The 18,243-nt window shown below is 43.6% G+C and overlaps 1 protein-coding gene across 1 annotated transcript in view; it reads right to left on the bottom strand.

Annotated features, from left to right (window-relative positions):
* Nucleotides 1–2,170: 2,170 nt before the first annotated feature.
* The window catches only part of LOC120035171 (meiotic nuclear division protein 1 homolog), a 34,568-nt gene continuing 18,495 nt past the window's right edge, over nt 2,171–18,243 (bottom strand). The window contains exons 7-8 of the mRNA XM_038981994.1: nt 3,322–3,366; nt 2,171–2,277 (exon numbers count right to left, since the gene is read on the bottom strand). Of these exons, the coding sequence (XP_038837922.1) occupies nt 2,171–2,277; nt 3,322–3,366 (152 nt within the window). The remainder of the gene's footprint in view (nt 2,278–3,321; nt 3,367–18,243) is intronic.

Below are 18,243 nucleotides of genomic sequence, written 5' to 3'. Positions count from 1 at the left end.
CAGAAATACTCCTGTTTCATCAATTGTCCGGTTGGCTGGTCTCAGACGATCCCGGTTGTGAGGTCGTTTGGACGTACTGCCAAATTATCTAAAGCGACATTGGAGGCAGCTTATGGTAGAGAAATGAACATTAAATTCACTGGCAACATCTCTGGTGGACATTCTCGCAGTCAGCATGCCAATTGCACGCTCCCTCAAAACATGAGACATCTGTGGCATTGTGTTGTGTGACAAAACTACACATTTTAGTGGCCTTTTATTGTCCCCAGCACAAGGTGTACTTTTGCAATGATCATGCTGTTTAATCAGCTTCTTGATATGCCACACCTGTCAGGTGGATGGATTATCTTGGCAAAGGAGAAATGTAAACAAATTTATGCACAAAATTGTAGGGAAATAAGCTTTTTATGTGTATGGAAAATTTCTGGGATCTTTTATTTTAGCTCATGTAAGTAACACTTTACATGTTGCGTTTATATTTTTGTTCATTATAGTATTAGTATATTTGTAGCAGCAGGTCCTACTGGGTGGCAGGAGCCTGGCTGGTAATCGAAAGGTTGCTGGATCAAATCTCAGAGCCGCCAAGGTAATAATCTACCGTTCTGCCCGAGCACGGCAGTTAACCTCCCACAACAACTGCTCCCCAGGCCCTGATTACATGGATGTCAATAAAGCCACCCCCTACACGCCTCTGATTCAGAGGCATTTGGTTAAATGCAGAAGACAGTTTTCAGAAGAATGCATTCAGTTTTACAACTGACTAGACAGCCCCCTTTCCCTATGTACAATAATGCTGAATCTGCTCTAATGGGAGCATGGAATTATGAATACATTAAACATTTTGAACAACATGCATAAGGATACAGCAGTAAATAATTGCAGTGTCAATCCATGTACAGTTTGAGCAACATGAAGAGATGGGTAGGATCTGTGTGGATACTTTCATTTTGAACAAATGGGTTGACATTTCACCCCTAGTAGTATAATGGCATCTGGAGTCAACTCCATGAGCACAGCAATTCTACCCATTGCTTGTGCAGTTTTACAAACACAGTCAAAACTTCAAGTCAGCAAAAGCACAAAAATTATTCTGAACCGATCACGACTACAATACCCCTTCTGCTCTTACCACGTTGGAATAAATCCCGGCGTACAGCAGAAAAATGCTGCCCTTTATGTTTGAGAGGTTTTCGCCACGTTCCAGGTCTGACAGAAAATGAAAGGTGATGCGTTCACCCTGTTGCTTGGAAATTCAAGGCATATGAAATCAATTAAGGTACATGTAGGCCTGTGGAAAAACAACAGTTAAGTAAGAAAACATAACATAAAGACTTTGAAATGCTAACGGGTCATTCACCTCTCCATTCAAACAAATCATCCATCATGTTTTCAACAACAAAACCTGAACTGCTCAGTCTCGAGTCTACAGAGCCACAAGACTATAAAGCACATTTACAGGGAGTTATAATGTATGGCTCTTCTAAATTGTAAACATATCCCCACTGTAAAGCCTCCTCATTTCAGTGGCGCTTCTGTGTGTGTTTCGGTGCTCCTTGCATTGCTCTCCACGCCACTGCGTTGTCAATCACCAAGCACGTTTTGTCCACAACGACCCTCTCCGTCTTGATTTAAACAGGAGATAAGGAAAATTCAGTCAATCCTGGTGCCACAGTGGCAGATGCTTCTTTTGTCAAAGTAAATTACGAAAAGAGAGATGGGGAGAGCAAAAACAACATGAGTGGCTGTTTTCATTTCCATCTGTTTAAAACAGTTAAGATCAGATTTTTAACATCGCATGGGAGTTTGATGTGCCGCTTCTTTTTCTGTGTGTAGAGTGCTGAACACAACTCATTTCCGTGAACGACTCTGGGCGCTTGATTTTCATGCGAACAGGTGTCCCAAATGTAGGGCCCCCCCACCACGGACGAAACAGCCAAAAGGTTAGCACAGCGCCTTCTCAAGTTCCACAGAAGCAGCATTTGCACCTGCGAGGGCCATGAGCGAGCGTCAAAATGGCAGCTGCCCCAAGTCAACTACAAAAAGCATAAGGCTGTTTTTTGAGGGGCTTGTCTGAGTGGATTTAAGTAACATGTCTGACTTGTGTTGCAACCTGTGCAGTGGCTGTCACTCAATTAACAAAAACAATTAATAGAAATTACAGATCGTGCAGTCAGTCCATGTAATCAAAGTCTTCAGGTATCCCGAAGGCTTTATCGATGCGTCCGTCATCGAAACCAAACTTCCTCTTGGCCCACGACTTGATAGCAAAGACATTATCTGTAGACAAAAATTCAATGATTAGAAAACTACTTTATTAAACAACTCATGTTTCTTACTGATCTCATGTGTTCAAAACTGACTGAAATGAGTTAATTTGAATCACAAAAGTCAAATTAGAACAATTGGATCACCGCATATTGTTGTGTTCTCACTCCGATGCGTCGCATTATTCATCAAACGGAACAAAAATAACTTACGTCAGAATTGTTTAAAATGTGACTTCAATGTTGCCAAATAGAGATTTGTTGTGAGTAAAAGTTGATCCTTTATGAGAAGGTTAGCAGAGCACTTTCACTCCCTGGGATCAATGGATAGGTCTAATTGCACCTTTAAGTGACTTGTCAGGCTTAACAATAAACCCAGGCCGGATAAACATTCACTCGCTAACGTCATGCAATGACACTATTTACAGAGTGGGTGGTGGTGTGATCCCTGGGGTGTGTGCGCTCATGCAAGGCTTTGTGTGATAGTGAGAGGGAAAGCCTGTGTGTGTTCACCCAGTGTGAAAGGCCGTAAATTAAAGGCGAGTTATCCACTGCAACACGATAACTGGTATGTAAATACTAACCCTGCTCCTCACTAAACTCCACCTAGTAGCCCCTAACTCCCTGTAGTCCCTCCCCACGACCATAATCACCCTGAGGTCACTGGTCGCCCCAGGTTACTGCCGGGGGTCACGTAGTGCACATGGAGCCTGTGCAGGGTATGCTGGGAGTTGACACAGGCCACAATGGGGAGTGCTTAGGGCTGCAGTTAGTTAGTAGGTACTGTGTTTTCAGCTTTGTCATCACAGAATGGGATTCCCAGAGAAATACCACTTTGTAATGGATGTGCCTTTTCCTACACGACTCAAAAAAAGGTCAGGGGAAGAAAACGTGTGTGTGTGTGTGTGTGTGTGTGTGTAAATGGCCAGTAATGGTGAGTGTGTGGGGCCTTTCCCTACACCACGTTGAATCATGCAACCCAGTGTAATGTCCATACGGTCTGGCGGCCTGTTCGTGTGTGTGTGTGTGTGTCAGGTTTGTCTTTCAGTTGACTTACCTGTCCATCTGGACACTGCCTCTTTAGCTGTGACATTGGACTTTCCTGCAAGACACAAACTGACCATCAACACATAGGAACTGTACTTATGAAACTGTCTGCAATGTTAGACAAAGACCAAAAACAAAATCAGACATTGAGGGTAGGTATCCCTGACCCAGTGCCTACTCCTGGACTTAATGGCAAATGTATCTGGAAAGGGCTTTGAGCATGCATTTTATTCCAGGAGTCATCTGGGTCTGAGAACCAGCCTCAGTCTTTCATCAGAAAGAGTTGATGCATTTATTAGAACATTTGTACATATCACTTGACTACAGGAAACAAAAAAGGTAAAGTTTATACACTACTACACAACCACTACAGTGCCAGTTTTACATCGAGTCCTTTGTACATTATGCTGTGGAGTGCGTTTCTTTTTCAATGCTCTGACCAGAGAAATCCCTTCCACAGTCCGACACCCCAGCCCTGACGCCGCTTTGTAAGCCAAACCATCACTTTGAGCGCACAAAAACCACTTTCAATTCCAAAGTGAGAGTTACCCTATGTGCGCCATCCATTACAGCCCTTTGTGAATAGCCGTGGCGGAGATGGCAGGTCAATCTGCTATGTCAGTGTAACATGCGCCGAGGAGAGTGCAGCGCTGGGGCTCCAATTTCTTGGCAGAGGGGCACGGGAGTGCCAGCCAAGGGAGGAGCTGGGCCACGCAAGCTTGGCCAAAGCCGCATTCGTCGCTGGAAGCCAAGTAAGACCTCCGTCTCCAGGGAAAAGATGCCCTCGAAGGAACGGTTGCTGGATCAGATTTGACACCGGTGATGATATGCTGAGTGGTTATTAGATGAAAGGAAATCTTGCTTCGGATCAGCAAGTAGAGGCAGGGGGTTAACTTGATTTTTAGCTATTGCTGTAGCAACAAATGCAACAGAGTCATCTGAAATAAATATAATTTAATGTCATTTGTGGCCTTTTTTGTTTTGTCACAGGCCTATGTCCCCAAAGAAGAACTCAATACAGCTCAATCAGGAAAAGGATAGAGCTATACCGTTACGCTCTCTTAAACTACAACTAATTAACCAAACCCATTGAGACCAAAGAATACATAACAGTAACTGTGTCCAAGTCAACGTACTTACACAGGTTTAATCACAAAGGCTGTGTGGGAAATGGTCAAATGAGTAACAATAAGTAATTCTCATGTAAGAGAGAGAGGATACTAAAAAAAAATGGTTTTGGGGAACAAACTTGACATTTCAGAGGACGCACTTTGAATTGCAAATTCCATTTCCCCTCTTGCTTGCTCAACTGGATTTCACTGGCAACTCAAATTTTCAAGAAAAAGTTGTGCAAAGAAATAAAAGCATAAAATGATCAAGTGTATAAAGTAAGCATAAGTCAAGGTTTATGTCCACACAGATTTGATGCTGGTCTAGGATTTTTTGTTTTACATTTTACTTAAGCAATCCGATTGAAGCTGAAAGACAAGGGCCAACTTGAACTGAACTCTATTCTTTACAAAGCAACACGCTATCATAGCTCTTAGACACCAAACAAAGCACTCATGTCAGTCTTAACACTAAACCCTGACTTTATAACCAAGATTAAACATCCATTGCGGACTTACAGTATATCCATAGCGCCTGTGTGTAAATGTTGTCCCTGGCAATAACGACAAGAGTTGCTGTGCTTTAGAAGGGAGTTGTTTACCGATCCTTGATGTCTCTGATGCTGCTAAAAGGACGGCAAGTTAAGACAAGCAGCAGTGTAAGATCAATTAAAAACTGCTGAAGCTAGTTGAGCTGTAAGAACTGAAATTCAGGTTAAAAATGGACATGAGTGTTGACTGACACAGGCTTTTAAAGTAAATCTGCTCGGAGTTTCACCTACACTGAACAAAAAGATAAAACGCAACAATCTCAAAGATAGACTTACAGTTTATATCAGACAATTGAAATAAATAAATTAGGCTCTAACCTATGGATTTCACATGCCTGGGAATACAGATATGCATCTGTTGTTCACAGATACCTTAAAAAAAACGGACTGAAATATAGGGGTGTGGATCAGAAAACCAGTCAGTATCTGGTGTGACCACCATTTTCCTCATGCAGCAAGACATCTCCTTCGCATAGAGTTGAGCAGGCTGTTGATTGTGGTCTGTGGAATGTTGTGCCACTGCCCTTCAATGGCTGTGCGAAGTTGCTGGATATTGGCGGGAACTGGAACACGCTGTCGTACACTGCGATCCAGAGCATCCCAAACATGCTCACATGGGTGACATGTCTGGCGAGTATGCAGGCCATGGAAGTACTGGGACATTTTCAGCTTCCAGGAACTGTGTACAGATCTTTGCAACATGGGGCATTATCATGCTGAAACATGAGGTGATGGCGGCAGATGAATGGCACAACAATGGGCCTCAGGATCTCGGTCTGCCATCTGCCCAGTAAAGTTAAAACGCTGAAGAGTACACTTCTTCAGCGTGCCAGTGAGCATTTGCCCACTGAAGTCTGTTACGATGCCAAATTGCAGTCAGGTCAAGACCCTGGTGAGGACGCAGGTGAGCTTCCCAAGACGATTTGACACTTTATGCAGAAATTCTTCAGTTGTGCAAACCCACAGTTTCATCAACTGTCTGGGTGGCTGGTCTCAGACAATCCCCCAGGTGAAGAAGCCGCATGTGAAGGTCCTGGAATGGCGTGGTTACACGTGGTCTGCGGCTGTGAGGCTGGTTGGACGTACTGCCAAATTCTCTAAAATGACGTTGGAGGAGGCTTAAGGTAGAGAAATTAACAAAATGATCTGGCAACAGCTCTGGTGGTCATTCCTGCAGTCAGCATGCCAATTGCACGCTCCCTCAACTTGAGGTATCTGTGGCATTGTGTTGTGTGACAAAACTGCACATTTTAGAGTGGCCTTTTATTGTCCCCAGCACAAGGTGCACCTGTGTAGTGATCATGCTGTTTAATCAGCTTCTTGATATACCACACCTGTCAGGTGGATGGAATATCTTGGCATAGGAGAAATGCTCACTAACAGGGATGTAAACAAATTTGTGCACAAAATTTGAGAGAAATCAGCTTTTTGTGCTTGTCTGGGATTTTTTATTTCAGCTCATGAAACATGGGACCAACACTTTACATGTTGCGTTTACCTTTTTGTTCATTATAATAAAAGAAAACTCATACAGTGCTTTTCTGAGTCATGTTGCCTTTGACAGCAAAGGTAACAGTTTATTTTTGGGTCAATTGAAGAACCACATGCTGGATAGAAGTTTTGGACTCCCTTGTGGCGCAGCGGTCTAAGGCACTGCATCTCAGTGCTAGAGGCATCACTACAGACCCTGGTTCGACCCCGGGCTGTATCACAACCGGCCGTGATCGGGAATCCCAAAGGGTGGCGCACAATTGGCCCAGCGTTGTCCGGATTAGGGGAGGGTTTGGCCTGGGTAGGCCGTCATTGTAAAATAAGAATTTGTTCTTAACTGACTTGCCTAGTTAAATAAAAGGGTAAATAAAACATTTTAATAAAATAAGTTAGTCTCACTCCGGCAGTTACACTCACTCCAGCAGTTACACTGTGTGTACAGAACTAGTTTATTTTTTGCCATAATTTTCAATGATGTGAATTTGCTAGGCCCACTCCTCAACCAAAAGGGACACGCCTCATGCTTTTTTGACGGAGCAATCTGGCCGCCTGAACTTAAAATAACCGCACTGCAGCCAGTCACATATAGAAGCCTTTCTCTTCCTGGTTTGACAGGAAGTCCCTAACTGAGTCCCGAACTAAACAGAACTGTCACAGACATGTATTAGACAGCAGTAAAGACATTCTGGTTGAATCGGAAGGCCATAGGTAGTACATGGAGATGTAAAGGTCTGAGAGTATCTATGACAACATAGACAGCATTGACAGGGGTGAGGCAGAGGCGAGTAAATATGAATATCTACAGCAACATCTTGTCAATACCTACAGCAGTGCAGGCAGCCTCAGAGGCCTTGACCCCCAGCACAGAGACAGAGGGACACACCCCAAGGAGCCAACCAGTAGATAAGCATCCCGTTTTGGAGATCTCAGCGAAAAAGAGCTGCTGCAGTATGTCTGGGGTTGTTGTGTATTCTTCTACTGGCTGGGATCACTATACTGGAATGATTCTCAGGGCGAGCGTTTTTAAAACCCACTGCGCTGCTGAGAAAGACCAGTGACGGGCTCTGTGCTAGAGCAAAACTCTCAACGGGGATGGAGATATTTAAGCTCCAGTTTCTACTACCTCTCATGACGGTGAGTGTAGTGTTTATACTAAATCCTGGGAGGAGTGCAAACAGGACCGTCTAAGAAGAGGAACAGACCTGGTGATCATAAATGAAGTCGTCGACAAGGGATTCTGGATTGGTCTAACTGACCGAGATGAAGGGACCTGACAATGGGTGGACGGCACCCCATTGACCACAGTGTACTGGGTGTAAGGGGAGCCTATAACAGCTATCAGGGCAAGAAAAAAAGAACTGTGTGGCGTGATAGACAGAGGAGAGCTAGCATAATACACAATGCAGTGAATTGCTCCTCTGGATCTGTGAGAAAGTAGCATATCAATAACTGAAACTCCAAACCCATCAGTGCTAAGGGGCTAACTGCTAAGTCAAAGCAGGCTCACATGGAGTCAAGATTTCTTATAAAATGTCAATTTAGGTTTGAAGTACCTCCATTTACTTTTCCCACATCCATTGGAGACTCTGTATTGCTGAATTTAAAGTATCAGTTCAATGTTTGAGTTTTCAAAGATAAAATGACCTAACTACTGGGGTACTTACAGTGCAGAAAGTATTAATACCACTTGACTTACTGCACATGTTGTTGTGTTACAGCCTGAATTACAAATAGATTAAATACATTTTGTGGAAGCACCTTTGGCGGCGATTACAGCTTTGAGTCGTCTTGGGTATGTCTATCAGCTTTGCACATCTGGATTTGGTGATTTTCTCCCATTCTTCCTTGCAAATTTTCTCAAGCTCTTAAGTTAGATGGGGAGCGGCGGTGAACAGCAATCAAGTCTTTCCACAGATTTTCAATGGGATTCAAGTCTGGGCTTTGCCTGGGCCGCTCAAGGACTTTCACATTCTTGTTATGAAGCCATTGCTTTGGCTGTATGCTTGGGGTCATTGTCCTGTTAGAACGTAAATCTTTGTCCCATTCTAAGGTTGTTTGCTTTTTGAAGCAGGTTCTCAAGGATTTGCCTGCATTTGGATCCATTCATTGTTCCCTCTATCCTTACCAGTCTCCCAGTCCCTTCGCTGAAAAGCATCCCCATAGCATGATGCTGCCACCACCATGCTTCACAGTAGGGATAGTGTTAGACGGGTGATGAGCTGTGCCTGGTTCTCTCCAGACAGCGCTTTGCATTCAGGCCAAAGAGTTAAATTTTTGTCTCAGACCACAGAATCTTTTGCCTTATGATCGATCTCGGTCTTTCACTTGCCATTCTGCAAACTCCAAGCATGCCGCCGTGCCTTCCGTTTGGCCACTCTCCCAGAAAGCCCAGATTGGTGAAGTGCTGTAGAGACTGGTTCTCCCATCTCAGCCAAGGACCTCTGTAGATCTGTCAGAGTGGTCATTGGGTTCTTCACCTCCATGACCAAGATCCTTCTTACCCAGTTGCTCAGTTTGGTCAGAGGGCCAGCTGTAGGCAGAGTCTGGGTAGTTCCATATTTCTCAATGATGGAGACCAGTGTGCTCTTGGAAACATTGAACACTATAAAAATAGTTGTACATCCTTCACCAGATATGCCTCATTACAATTATGTAGGAGATTTGACATGCTTTGTCAACAGTGGGACTTTCTATAGACAGGTGTGTTTTCTCTCTAAATCATGTCCAACAATTGAATTGGCCACAGGTGTACTCCAATCAAGTTGTAGTGACATCTCCATCTCCTTAAGGAGCATTTAACATCATACAACAGAATCTGTATGATTTAAAGCTGATTCTAAATTCGGTTAAAACAAAATGCATGGTATTTTCAAATGCCAGGCATGTTACAAATCATGTCATTGCTACATTGGCTGGACATACTATAGAGGAAGTTAAAGTGTACAAATATTTGGGTGTGTGGGTTGATGAAAAGCTGAGCTTCACTGTGCATGTAGAGAACTTGATAAGGAAGCTCAAGCTGAAAATAGGATTTTATTACCGGCATAAGGCTTGTTTTTCTTTTGAGGCCAGGAAGGAGCTGGTACGATGTACATTACTGTCGGTTTTAGATTTTAGTGAAGTTTTATATATGCAGGCCTCAACCACTACCCTGAGAGCACTTGATTCAGTGTATCATGCAGCCCTCAGGTTCATTACAAATCAGAAACGTCTAACACATCATTGTGATCTCTACAGCGCTGTTGGCTGGTCGTCATTGACCTTGCGTAGGCTTAAACACTGGTATACACTGATTTATAAGGCCATATTGGATAAAATGCCATTTTATCTCTGTTCTTTTTAAGTCAGGTCAGTAAATAAAAATCATTTACGGTTTCATTCTGATTTGCTTCTAACAGTACCAAAAATTAGAACAGGTCATGGTAGAAATAGTTTTAGTTACTTAGCACCGTGGTCCTGGAATTCTCTCCTGAACATTTTAACATGTGATGATCTAGTTTCGTTGGTGGAGTTTAAACACTTGATCGATGTATATATATATATATCATAGAAGAGTGTAATTGTTTTTAGGCCAGCTGTTTTTAGTCAAGATGTTTGTGTTTTTAATGTAATATGTAATTGTTGTACTGTATGTGTGTTTATAGTTTTGTTTAATGTTGTGTATGTAAGTTATTGTCTGAAACGTTGTTCCCCCTGCTGCTATTGGACCAGGTCTCTCTTGGAAAAGAGATATTTTCTCAATGAGAAAAAAACCTGTATAAGTAAAGGTAAAATTAAAAATAAAAACAATTCTCAAAGATGATCAAAGGAAATTGGATGCACCTGAGCTCAATTCGGAGTGTCATAGCAAAGGGGTGTGAATACTTATTTATGCATTTCATTTTCAATACATTGAACATTTCTACAATGTCAATCAATGTCAGCAGTCAAGTGAGTCAGCTAGCAAGCTACACTCCCAAGTTGTCTCCCCACTTAAAGATAAAACTACTTTAAATCAAATATTTAGGCACAAATGTTAGTAAAATGATCGCACTGTACAGCCCTGAAAGTGAGGTCACATTCTATTAGGAAGTCACAGGCATATTGGAATATGATTGAACAGAATGAGCTTTTAAGAATGAGTTTGTTATTTTGATCATTTGCTTCAATGTGGAAAAACTACAAAACTCTGCTCAAGCCCGAGTTTGTATCGAAAGTCAAAATGCCAATGCAGAGAAGTGTTTCACTTAGCCGACGACACACTTATGACTTTTTTCAAAAGAGCGAGTTTTTTTTGTCATTGTTTTCAAAGGTCAAAGCTATTTTTTGCAAGTCTGTCTTCCTATCATAGCATCCTGTTTACTGAGGGAGATAGGCAATACAGCATGTAACTGGCCAGTATTGTCACAGAGCTTCTGTATTTTAAGGTATTACTGCACTGTTGGAGCTAGGAACATAAGCATTTCGCTACACCCGCGATAATATCTACAAAATATGTGTACGCGAGCAAAAAAACTCTATTTGACTTGAGCAGAGACCCATGCAACAGTACAGTGCAGACATTTGTTTTTTGGGGGGTAACTCAGTGACATAAGTAGTGGAGAAGTCTGAGTATCTATGGACACTACTGACAGTGGTGAGGCAGAGGAAAAGATGATGGAGCTCTATGTTAATACAGACACCCTCAGGGGTCATGGTCCTAGCATCAAGAATGAGGGGAAACACCCCAAGGAGCCGACCAGGAGATCTGATCCAAGATGAGATGATCTTCAGCTCTCTGCGCAAGAGCAATATTCTAGATGGAGCCATTTCAGCTCCAGTGTGTACTACATCTCTACGGAGACAAAATCCTGTGGGCAAAGCCGACAAGACTGTCTAAGGGAGAGGAGCATGCCTAGTGATCATAAACAGCAGAGGCCTGGCCTATCCATAACTCAAACTCAAAGCAAGCTTCTCCAACTACGAGGATATCAGTGCTAGGGGCTAATTGTTAGCTCAAAGCAGACTCACCTGTAGGCGCCAACACAGCGAAGTATAGCTCAGCTGCATAATATGTACAGTACAGAATAATGTTCATGTTCTTTTTCCCCGTGATGCTTTTGTATTATTTGTTATACAAATGTCCCGAGGTTTGTAGTCTATTTGCTTTTAATCTTTTAATTGTATCCCTTGACTGTCCTTCAATGTAAAACATTTGATTAATTCAGTTCAATTCATAGTTGTATTAAGTGTCAATCTCTTGATAGCAAGTCTAATAGTAGGTTCTTAATGAACCCCTATGCCCACAGCCTTCTGCTAGACCAGAACCGGACTCTAGGGATGCCTTAGCACACTGCAGGCTGAATCCACACCCCGTTTGAACCTAGGCACAACACGGTGTCCTATAACCTCACAAGAACCACAAGCAGCTTTGGAAATACAATTAACGCTTCATGGGGGAAACATGGAGACGATTATGTGAAAATGTGTGCGGGGCTGAACGCCCAGCCGTGTGGAGCCCCTCCGGCAACGAGACAGCTGCGGGGGGAGAGATAGATGGTGGTGAAAAGAGAGAAGCGGTAGGGGCGGAGTCCTCCTTGGCATCTGCCTGCGCCGGGGTATTCAGTTCGCACTGCCGACAACAGCGTCACCAGAATCAATCAGTTCCTGAAGGACATGTGGGCAAACCCACTAGCAGGGGGAACCAGAATAGGGGAGGTCCCCCTCCCTCCCTCCAGCCATCCATCTGGGAGTGCCATGCATCTGTAGGATATGGATCACGTTATTCAACTTTCACGCCTCATCATTCAGGCTTAAGCAGAACACACACGGGGTGAGGGTTTGACAGTTTGCCGTGTACTCGTCTTTCAGAGCTCAGGGGACGGGCTGTGGGGGCTAGGGTGGGGAAAGGCGGGAGGCATCCACTTTCACTAGGGAGCCACAGTAGATGGGCCACAATTAGAAACCATTTTGGGGGGGGGGGGGGGGGGGGGGGTTCAGATACCAGTCAAGACAAGTGAGTGATGGGGGATGCCTTCAGGGGTTGCAATGCACACGAACACGCACGTGCTCACACATACATTCATTCCACACACACACGACTCTTACTTTGATTGCAAAATAAGGCACCATTTTAACAGTTGTCCCCCAATCTCGAAAACAAGTGTAAATATTAAATTGTGCCTTCATGTATTGTGCCTTCAGAAAGTGTTCACACCCCTGGACTTTCTACACATTGTGTTTTAGCCCAAATTTAAAATTGATCAAATTGAGATTTTTGGGTACTGGCCTACACACAATACTCCATAATGTCAAAGTAGAATTATGTTTTGAAATTTTTACAAATTAATTGAAAATGAAAAGCTGAAATATCTTGAGTCAATAAGTATTCAACCCCTTTGTTATAGAGCCCCATAGTGGAGATGTCATAATACCTAGCGGTCAAACAGGGAAATGGTTCCAATAATTTCTCCACCATTCATTTTTCCCATAGGGGATTTTAGGAACACTTAAAATAAGTGCTGTGTTTCGTGTAGGTTTAACCTGGTGTTACGTTTTGATAACCATGTAAATCTCTCGGACAAGGTGACTTATGAATATATTTCAGGTTTACTCACTCTGATTCCAAAATGCTAATTAGCCTCAATGTAGACATCATCCAAGACTACAAAGCCCTGCAAGCACGTCACCTTTAGCTGACACCTTTGCTAACAGGTATTGTGTCAGTGGAGGCTGCTGAGGAGAGGACAGCTCATAAGAAAAGCTGAAATGTGGAACCACATGTTTGATACCATTCCATTGACTCCATTCCAGACATTATTATGAGCCGTCCTCCCCTCAGCAACCTCCACAGAATTGTCATGTGCAGACCAGCTGGCTGTTGTGTTCTGACATTTTCAATCTCTACCTAGCTCAGGCCTCTATACCCACCTGCTTCAAGATGTCTACCATCATCCCTGTGCCCAGGAAAGTGAAAGTAACTGAACTGAATGACTAAAGACCAGTAGCACTCACTTCAGTCATCATGAAATGCTTCAAGGCTAGTCAGACCATATCACCTCCTCCCTCCCCGACCCTCTCCAATTCGCCTACCGCCCTGACAGATCCATGGACGACGCATTCGCCTTTGCACTGATGGTGTCGCAGGAAGGCCGCAGGAAGGTGTCGCAGGAAGGCCAAGAAGATCACCAGGTACCCCAGCCACGCCCTGTTCTCCCCGCTTCAATCACTCAGACGAAAGCAGTACAGGAGCATCATGGCAAAAACTGAAAGACTGGCCAATAGTTTCTACCCTCAGACCATCAGGCTGCTGAATAGCCACCACTAGTCAGCTACCTGGTCCCCCCTCTTACTCCCCCTATGGACATTCCCCCCCACATTGAATATCCCTTTGAGCATGGGGCAGTTCTTAATTACACTTTGGATGGTGTATAAATACACCCAGTCACTACAAAGATACAGGCGTCCTTCCTAACTCAGTTGCCGGAGAGGAAGGAAACCACTCAGGGATTTCACCATGAGGCCAATGGTGACTTTAAAACAGAGTTTAATGGCTGTGATAGGAAACTGAGGATGGATCAACATTGTAGTTACTCCACAATACTAACCTAATTGACAGAGTGAAAAGGAGGAAGACTTTACAGAATAAAAAATATATCCTGTTTGCAACAAGTAATAATCCCAAAAATGTGGCAAAGCAATTCACTTTTCATCCTGAATACAAAGTGTTATGTTTGGGGCCAATCCAATACAACACATTTCAAGCATAGTGGTGGCTGCATCTTGTTATGGGTTGTAATTGTTAAGGACTGGGGAGTTTTTCAGGATATAAAAGAAAAACGGAAGGGAGTTAACCACAGGCAAAATCCTAGAGCAAAATTTGGTTCCCACCAGACACTGGGAGATGAATTCACCTTTCAGCAGGACAATAACCTAAAACACAAGGCCAAATCTACACTGGAGGTACTTACCAAGAAGACGGTGACTATTCCCGAGTGGCCAAGTTAGATTTTCACTTAAATCTGCTTGAAAATCTATGGCAAAACCTGAAAATGGTTGAGTAAATAAATGGGCATATGGTGCACAATCCAGGTATGGAAAGCTCTTAGAGACTTACCCAGAAAGACTCATAGCTGTAATCGCTGCCAAAGGGTGATTCTAACATGTATTGACTCAGGGGGTTAAATACTTACCTAATTCTAGACATTATGCATTTTATTTTTCATATTTATTTTTACAAATGTTAATAGTTCTTTCACTTTGAGTCGTGTGTAGATCGTTGACAAAACATTACAACACAACCATTTGAATCCCACTTTGTAACAACAAAATGTGGGAAAAAAATCAAGGGGTCAATCAAATGTATTTATAAAGCCCTTTTTTACATTAGATGTCACAAAGTGCTTATACAGAAACCCAGCCTAAAACCCCAAAGCGCAAACAAGCAATCCCGATGTAGAAGCAAGGTGGCTAGGAAAAACTCCCTCGAAAGGGAACCTAGGAACACAGCCATTAAGGCCAGATCGTTAAGGGGGGTGAATACTTTCAGAATGCACTCATGCTAAAATGTTTATTCTATTCTAGTGAGCGTTTTACCTTGTCCGTATTCTTTGTTATTGTTGTTGCATTGTCAAGAAGGAACCTGCATGTAAGCATTTCGTTGGACAGTATACTATGTGTATCCCGTACATACCACTAGAAACTTGAAAACACACACCTGCTAGGGCCTTCACTGGTGCACTAGGGCCTTCACTGGTGCGCTTGCGCCTATTATTTTGATGTGCAGAGCAATTGCACAGGCAAAATGGAACGAATCCGTTCAACCCATAAAAGAACAGACTAAAAGAGTTCCCTGTCGCGGGAGCCACACAGCTGTTGTAGCGGTTTAGCCGTGTGAGTACAGCATTGGGAATGGGCTGTTTTTTCAAGGGGACAACGTAATGGACATGAGGCCAGATGTTTCCCCAAAATTCTGAGCACAGTCCGTGTTTTAAGTCACTCTGGACTGTAATGGCTTCTTCAGAGAGAGTACCGCCCTGTAGCACTCACTTCTGTCATCATGAAGTGCTTCGAGAGACTAGTCAAGGAACATATCACCTCCACCTTTAACGTCCACCCAAGACCCACTTCAGTTCGCATACCGCCACAACAGGTCCACAGACGATGCAATCGCCATCACACTGCACAATCCCATCTGGACAAAAGGAATACCTATGTAAAAATGCTGTTCATTGAATACAACACAGCATTCAACGCCATAGTACCCTCCAAGCTCATCATCAAACTGGAGGCCCTGGGTCTCAACCCCACCCTGTGCCACCGTCGCGGCCCTCTAAAAAGGACTGCGCCCCCCCCCCCCCCCTTCTCCGTGGCTGACATGAGTAAAACATTTAAACGAGTTAAACCTCGCAAGGGTTAAAGGGTGGGGCTCCAGCTCAATCATCAAGTTTGCAGACGACACGACAGTAGTGGGCTTACCAACAACAACGAGACAGCCTACAGGGAGGAGGGCACTCGGAGTGTGGTGTCAGGAAAACAACCTCTCACTCAATGTCAACAAAACAAAGGAGATGATCATAGACTTCAGGAAACAGCAGAGGGAGCACCCCCCTATCCAAGTCGAAGGGACAGCAGTGGAGAAGGTGAAAAGTTAGGTTCCTCGGCGTACACATCAGACAAACTGAAATGGTCCACCCACAGAGACAGTGTGGTGAAGAAGGCGCAACAGCACCTCTTCACCCTCAGGAGGCTGAAGAAATGTGGCTTGTCACCCAAAACCCTAAAAAACTTTTACAGATGCACAATCGAGAGCATCCTTTCGGGCTGTATCACAGCCTGGTATGGCAACTGCACCGCCCTCAACCGCAAGGCTCTCCAGAGGGTGGTGAGGTCTGCACAGCGCATCACCAGGGGCAAACTACCTGCCCTCCATGACACCTACAGCACCCAATGTCACAGGAAGGCCAAAAAGATCATCAAGGAGATCAACCACCCGAGCCACTGCCTGTTCACCCCGTTATCATCCAGAAGGCGAGGTCAGTACAGGTGCATCAAAGCAGGGACCGAGAGACTGAAAAACAGCTTCTATCTCAAGGCCATCAGACTGTTAAACAGCAATCACTAACTCTGAGAGGCTGCTGCCTACATTGAGACCCAATCACTGGCCACTTTAATAAATGGATCATTAGTCACTTTATACAATGCACTCTAAATAATGCCACTAATAATGTTTACATATCTTACATTATTCATATCACATGTATAGACTGTATTTTATACCATCTACTGCACCTTCGCTCATCCATATATTTACATGTACATATTCTCATTCACCCCTTTAGATTTGTGTGTATTAGGTAGTTGTTCGGGAATTATTAGATATTACTGCACTGTCAGAACTAGAAGCACAAGCATTTCGCTACACTCGCATTAACATCTGCTAACCATGTGTATGTGACAAATAAAATTTGATTTGACACACACACACTAAAGCCACTACAACGATTCCTTTTTAGACTCCAAATAGCCAATCGCTTGTCGTGCCTATACCAGTTGAGAGGTGTGTAAAAATAAACAGTCTATAAAATCAGGACACGGGCAGACCGTTAAAAGCTGTCAATCCCGACCGGTTAATGTTGTGTATGCAATAACAACTATGGGCTTAGTTGGAGTTCCTGGTTTAAGAGATGGGTTAAACTGAGTTGTGAAACCAGAGAAGTCGAGGAAGGGAAGGCACTGAACTAGAACAGCTGGGAAGCATAGATTTGGAGAGGGATAGAACGGGCATTCCGATTTAAAGCCATATGCAGTAGCGGTGGACCGACGGGTGTTTAAAATTGCTATATTTGGAATGCTCGATGACTAGATTCTCAGTGCATCAGTTCTTTACCTTTTTTACGTGCTTCACGCAACTGCAAGGTGCACAAATCTGATGGCGTCGCCATTTTGGATTAGCCATGACTAATCATGAGGAGTGTCTGTTCTATGGATCCTATTTCATTGTGCTGGACTGGGTCCATGTCCAATCTATCCATTCTATTTCTACCCACTGGAGCAGATCCAGATTTTCCAAACTTAACCATGGACTCGTAGGCTACTTGTATAGGGCTGCTTGATTGCTTTCTCTTGGACGCTGTCCAGGCTTCTCAGTCTCTGGGCTTCCACCTGCCTGATGGACAGCTGTGGATTGAGCCATCTGTCCAGACTAGGCACTTGATGTTTCATTGGATTCCCTCCTTTTATTAATTCGATCCAAACTGAATTTGTATGGGGAGGTTTCAACAATGGCGAAAGTTTGAAGATACACAAAATGAGGGCAAGGTTCAAAATCCAGTCAAATGAGCTTGTGGTTAAAGCAGGACACATTGTTGATATGACATATAAAATACTAAATAGCCTCTTTCTCGAGAACCAAAAAGAGTACGGATAAAAGTTAACACCTGACATTTGGAGGGACATCTGGGTGTATTTCCATGTGTATCCCAATGATTCCCCTATTCCTTGTTCCTGAAGTGTGCACTTGTTCATCTCCCTTCATGGAAATGACTAGTAGAAGAAAATGGTGTTAACTCCCTCTAGCTCAGGGGTGTCAAACTCATTCCACGGAGGGCCTAGTGTCTGCAGGTTTTTGGTTTTTCCTTTCAATAAAGCCCTAGACAACCAGGTGTGGGGAGTTCCTAACTAATTAGTGATGTTAATTCATCAATCAAGTACAAGGGAGGAGCGAAAACCCGCAGACACTCGGCCCCCCGTGGAATGAGTTTGACACCTGTGCTCTAGCTCATTCCTACACCAATCCAATGCTTGTAAATTTGTGGTGAGTAG

This window comes from Salvelinus namaycush, chromosome 42, assembly GCF_016432855.1.
Source record: "Salvelinus namaycush isolate Seneca chromosome 42, SaNama_1.0, whole genome shotgun sequence".
NCBI lineage: Eukaryota > Metazoa > Chordata > Actinopteri > Salmoniformes > Salmonidae > Salvelinus > Salvelinus namaycush.
The sequence above is the reverse complement of the archived record's forward strand: the minus strand, read 5'-3'. Positions and strand labels throughout refer to the sequence as shown.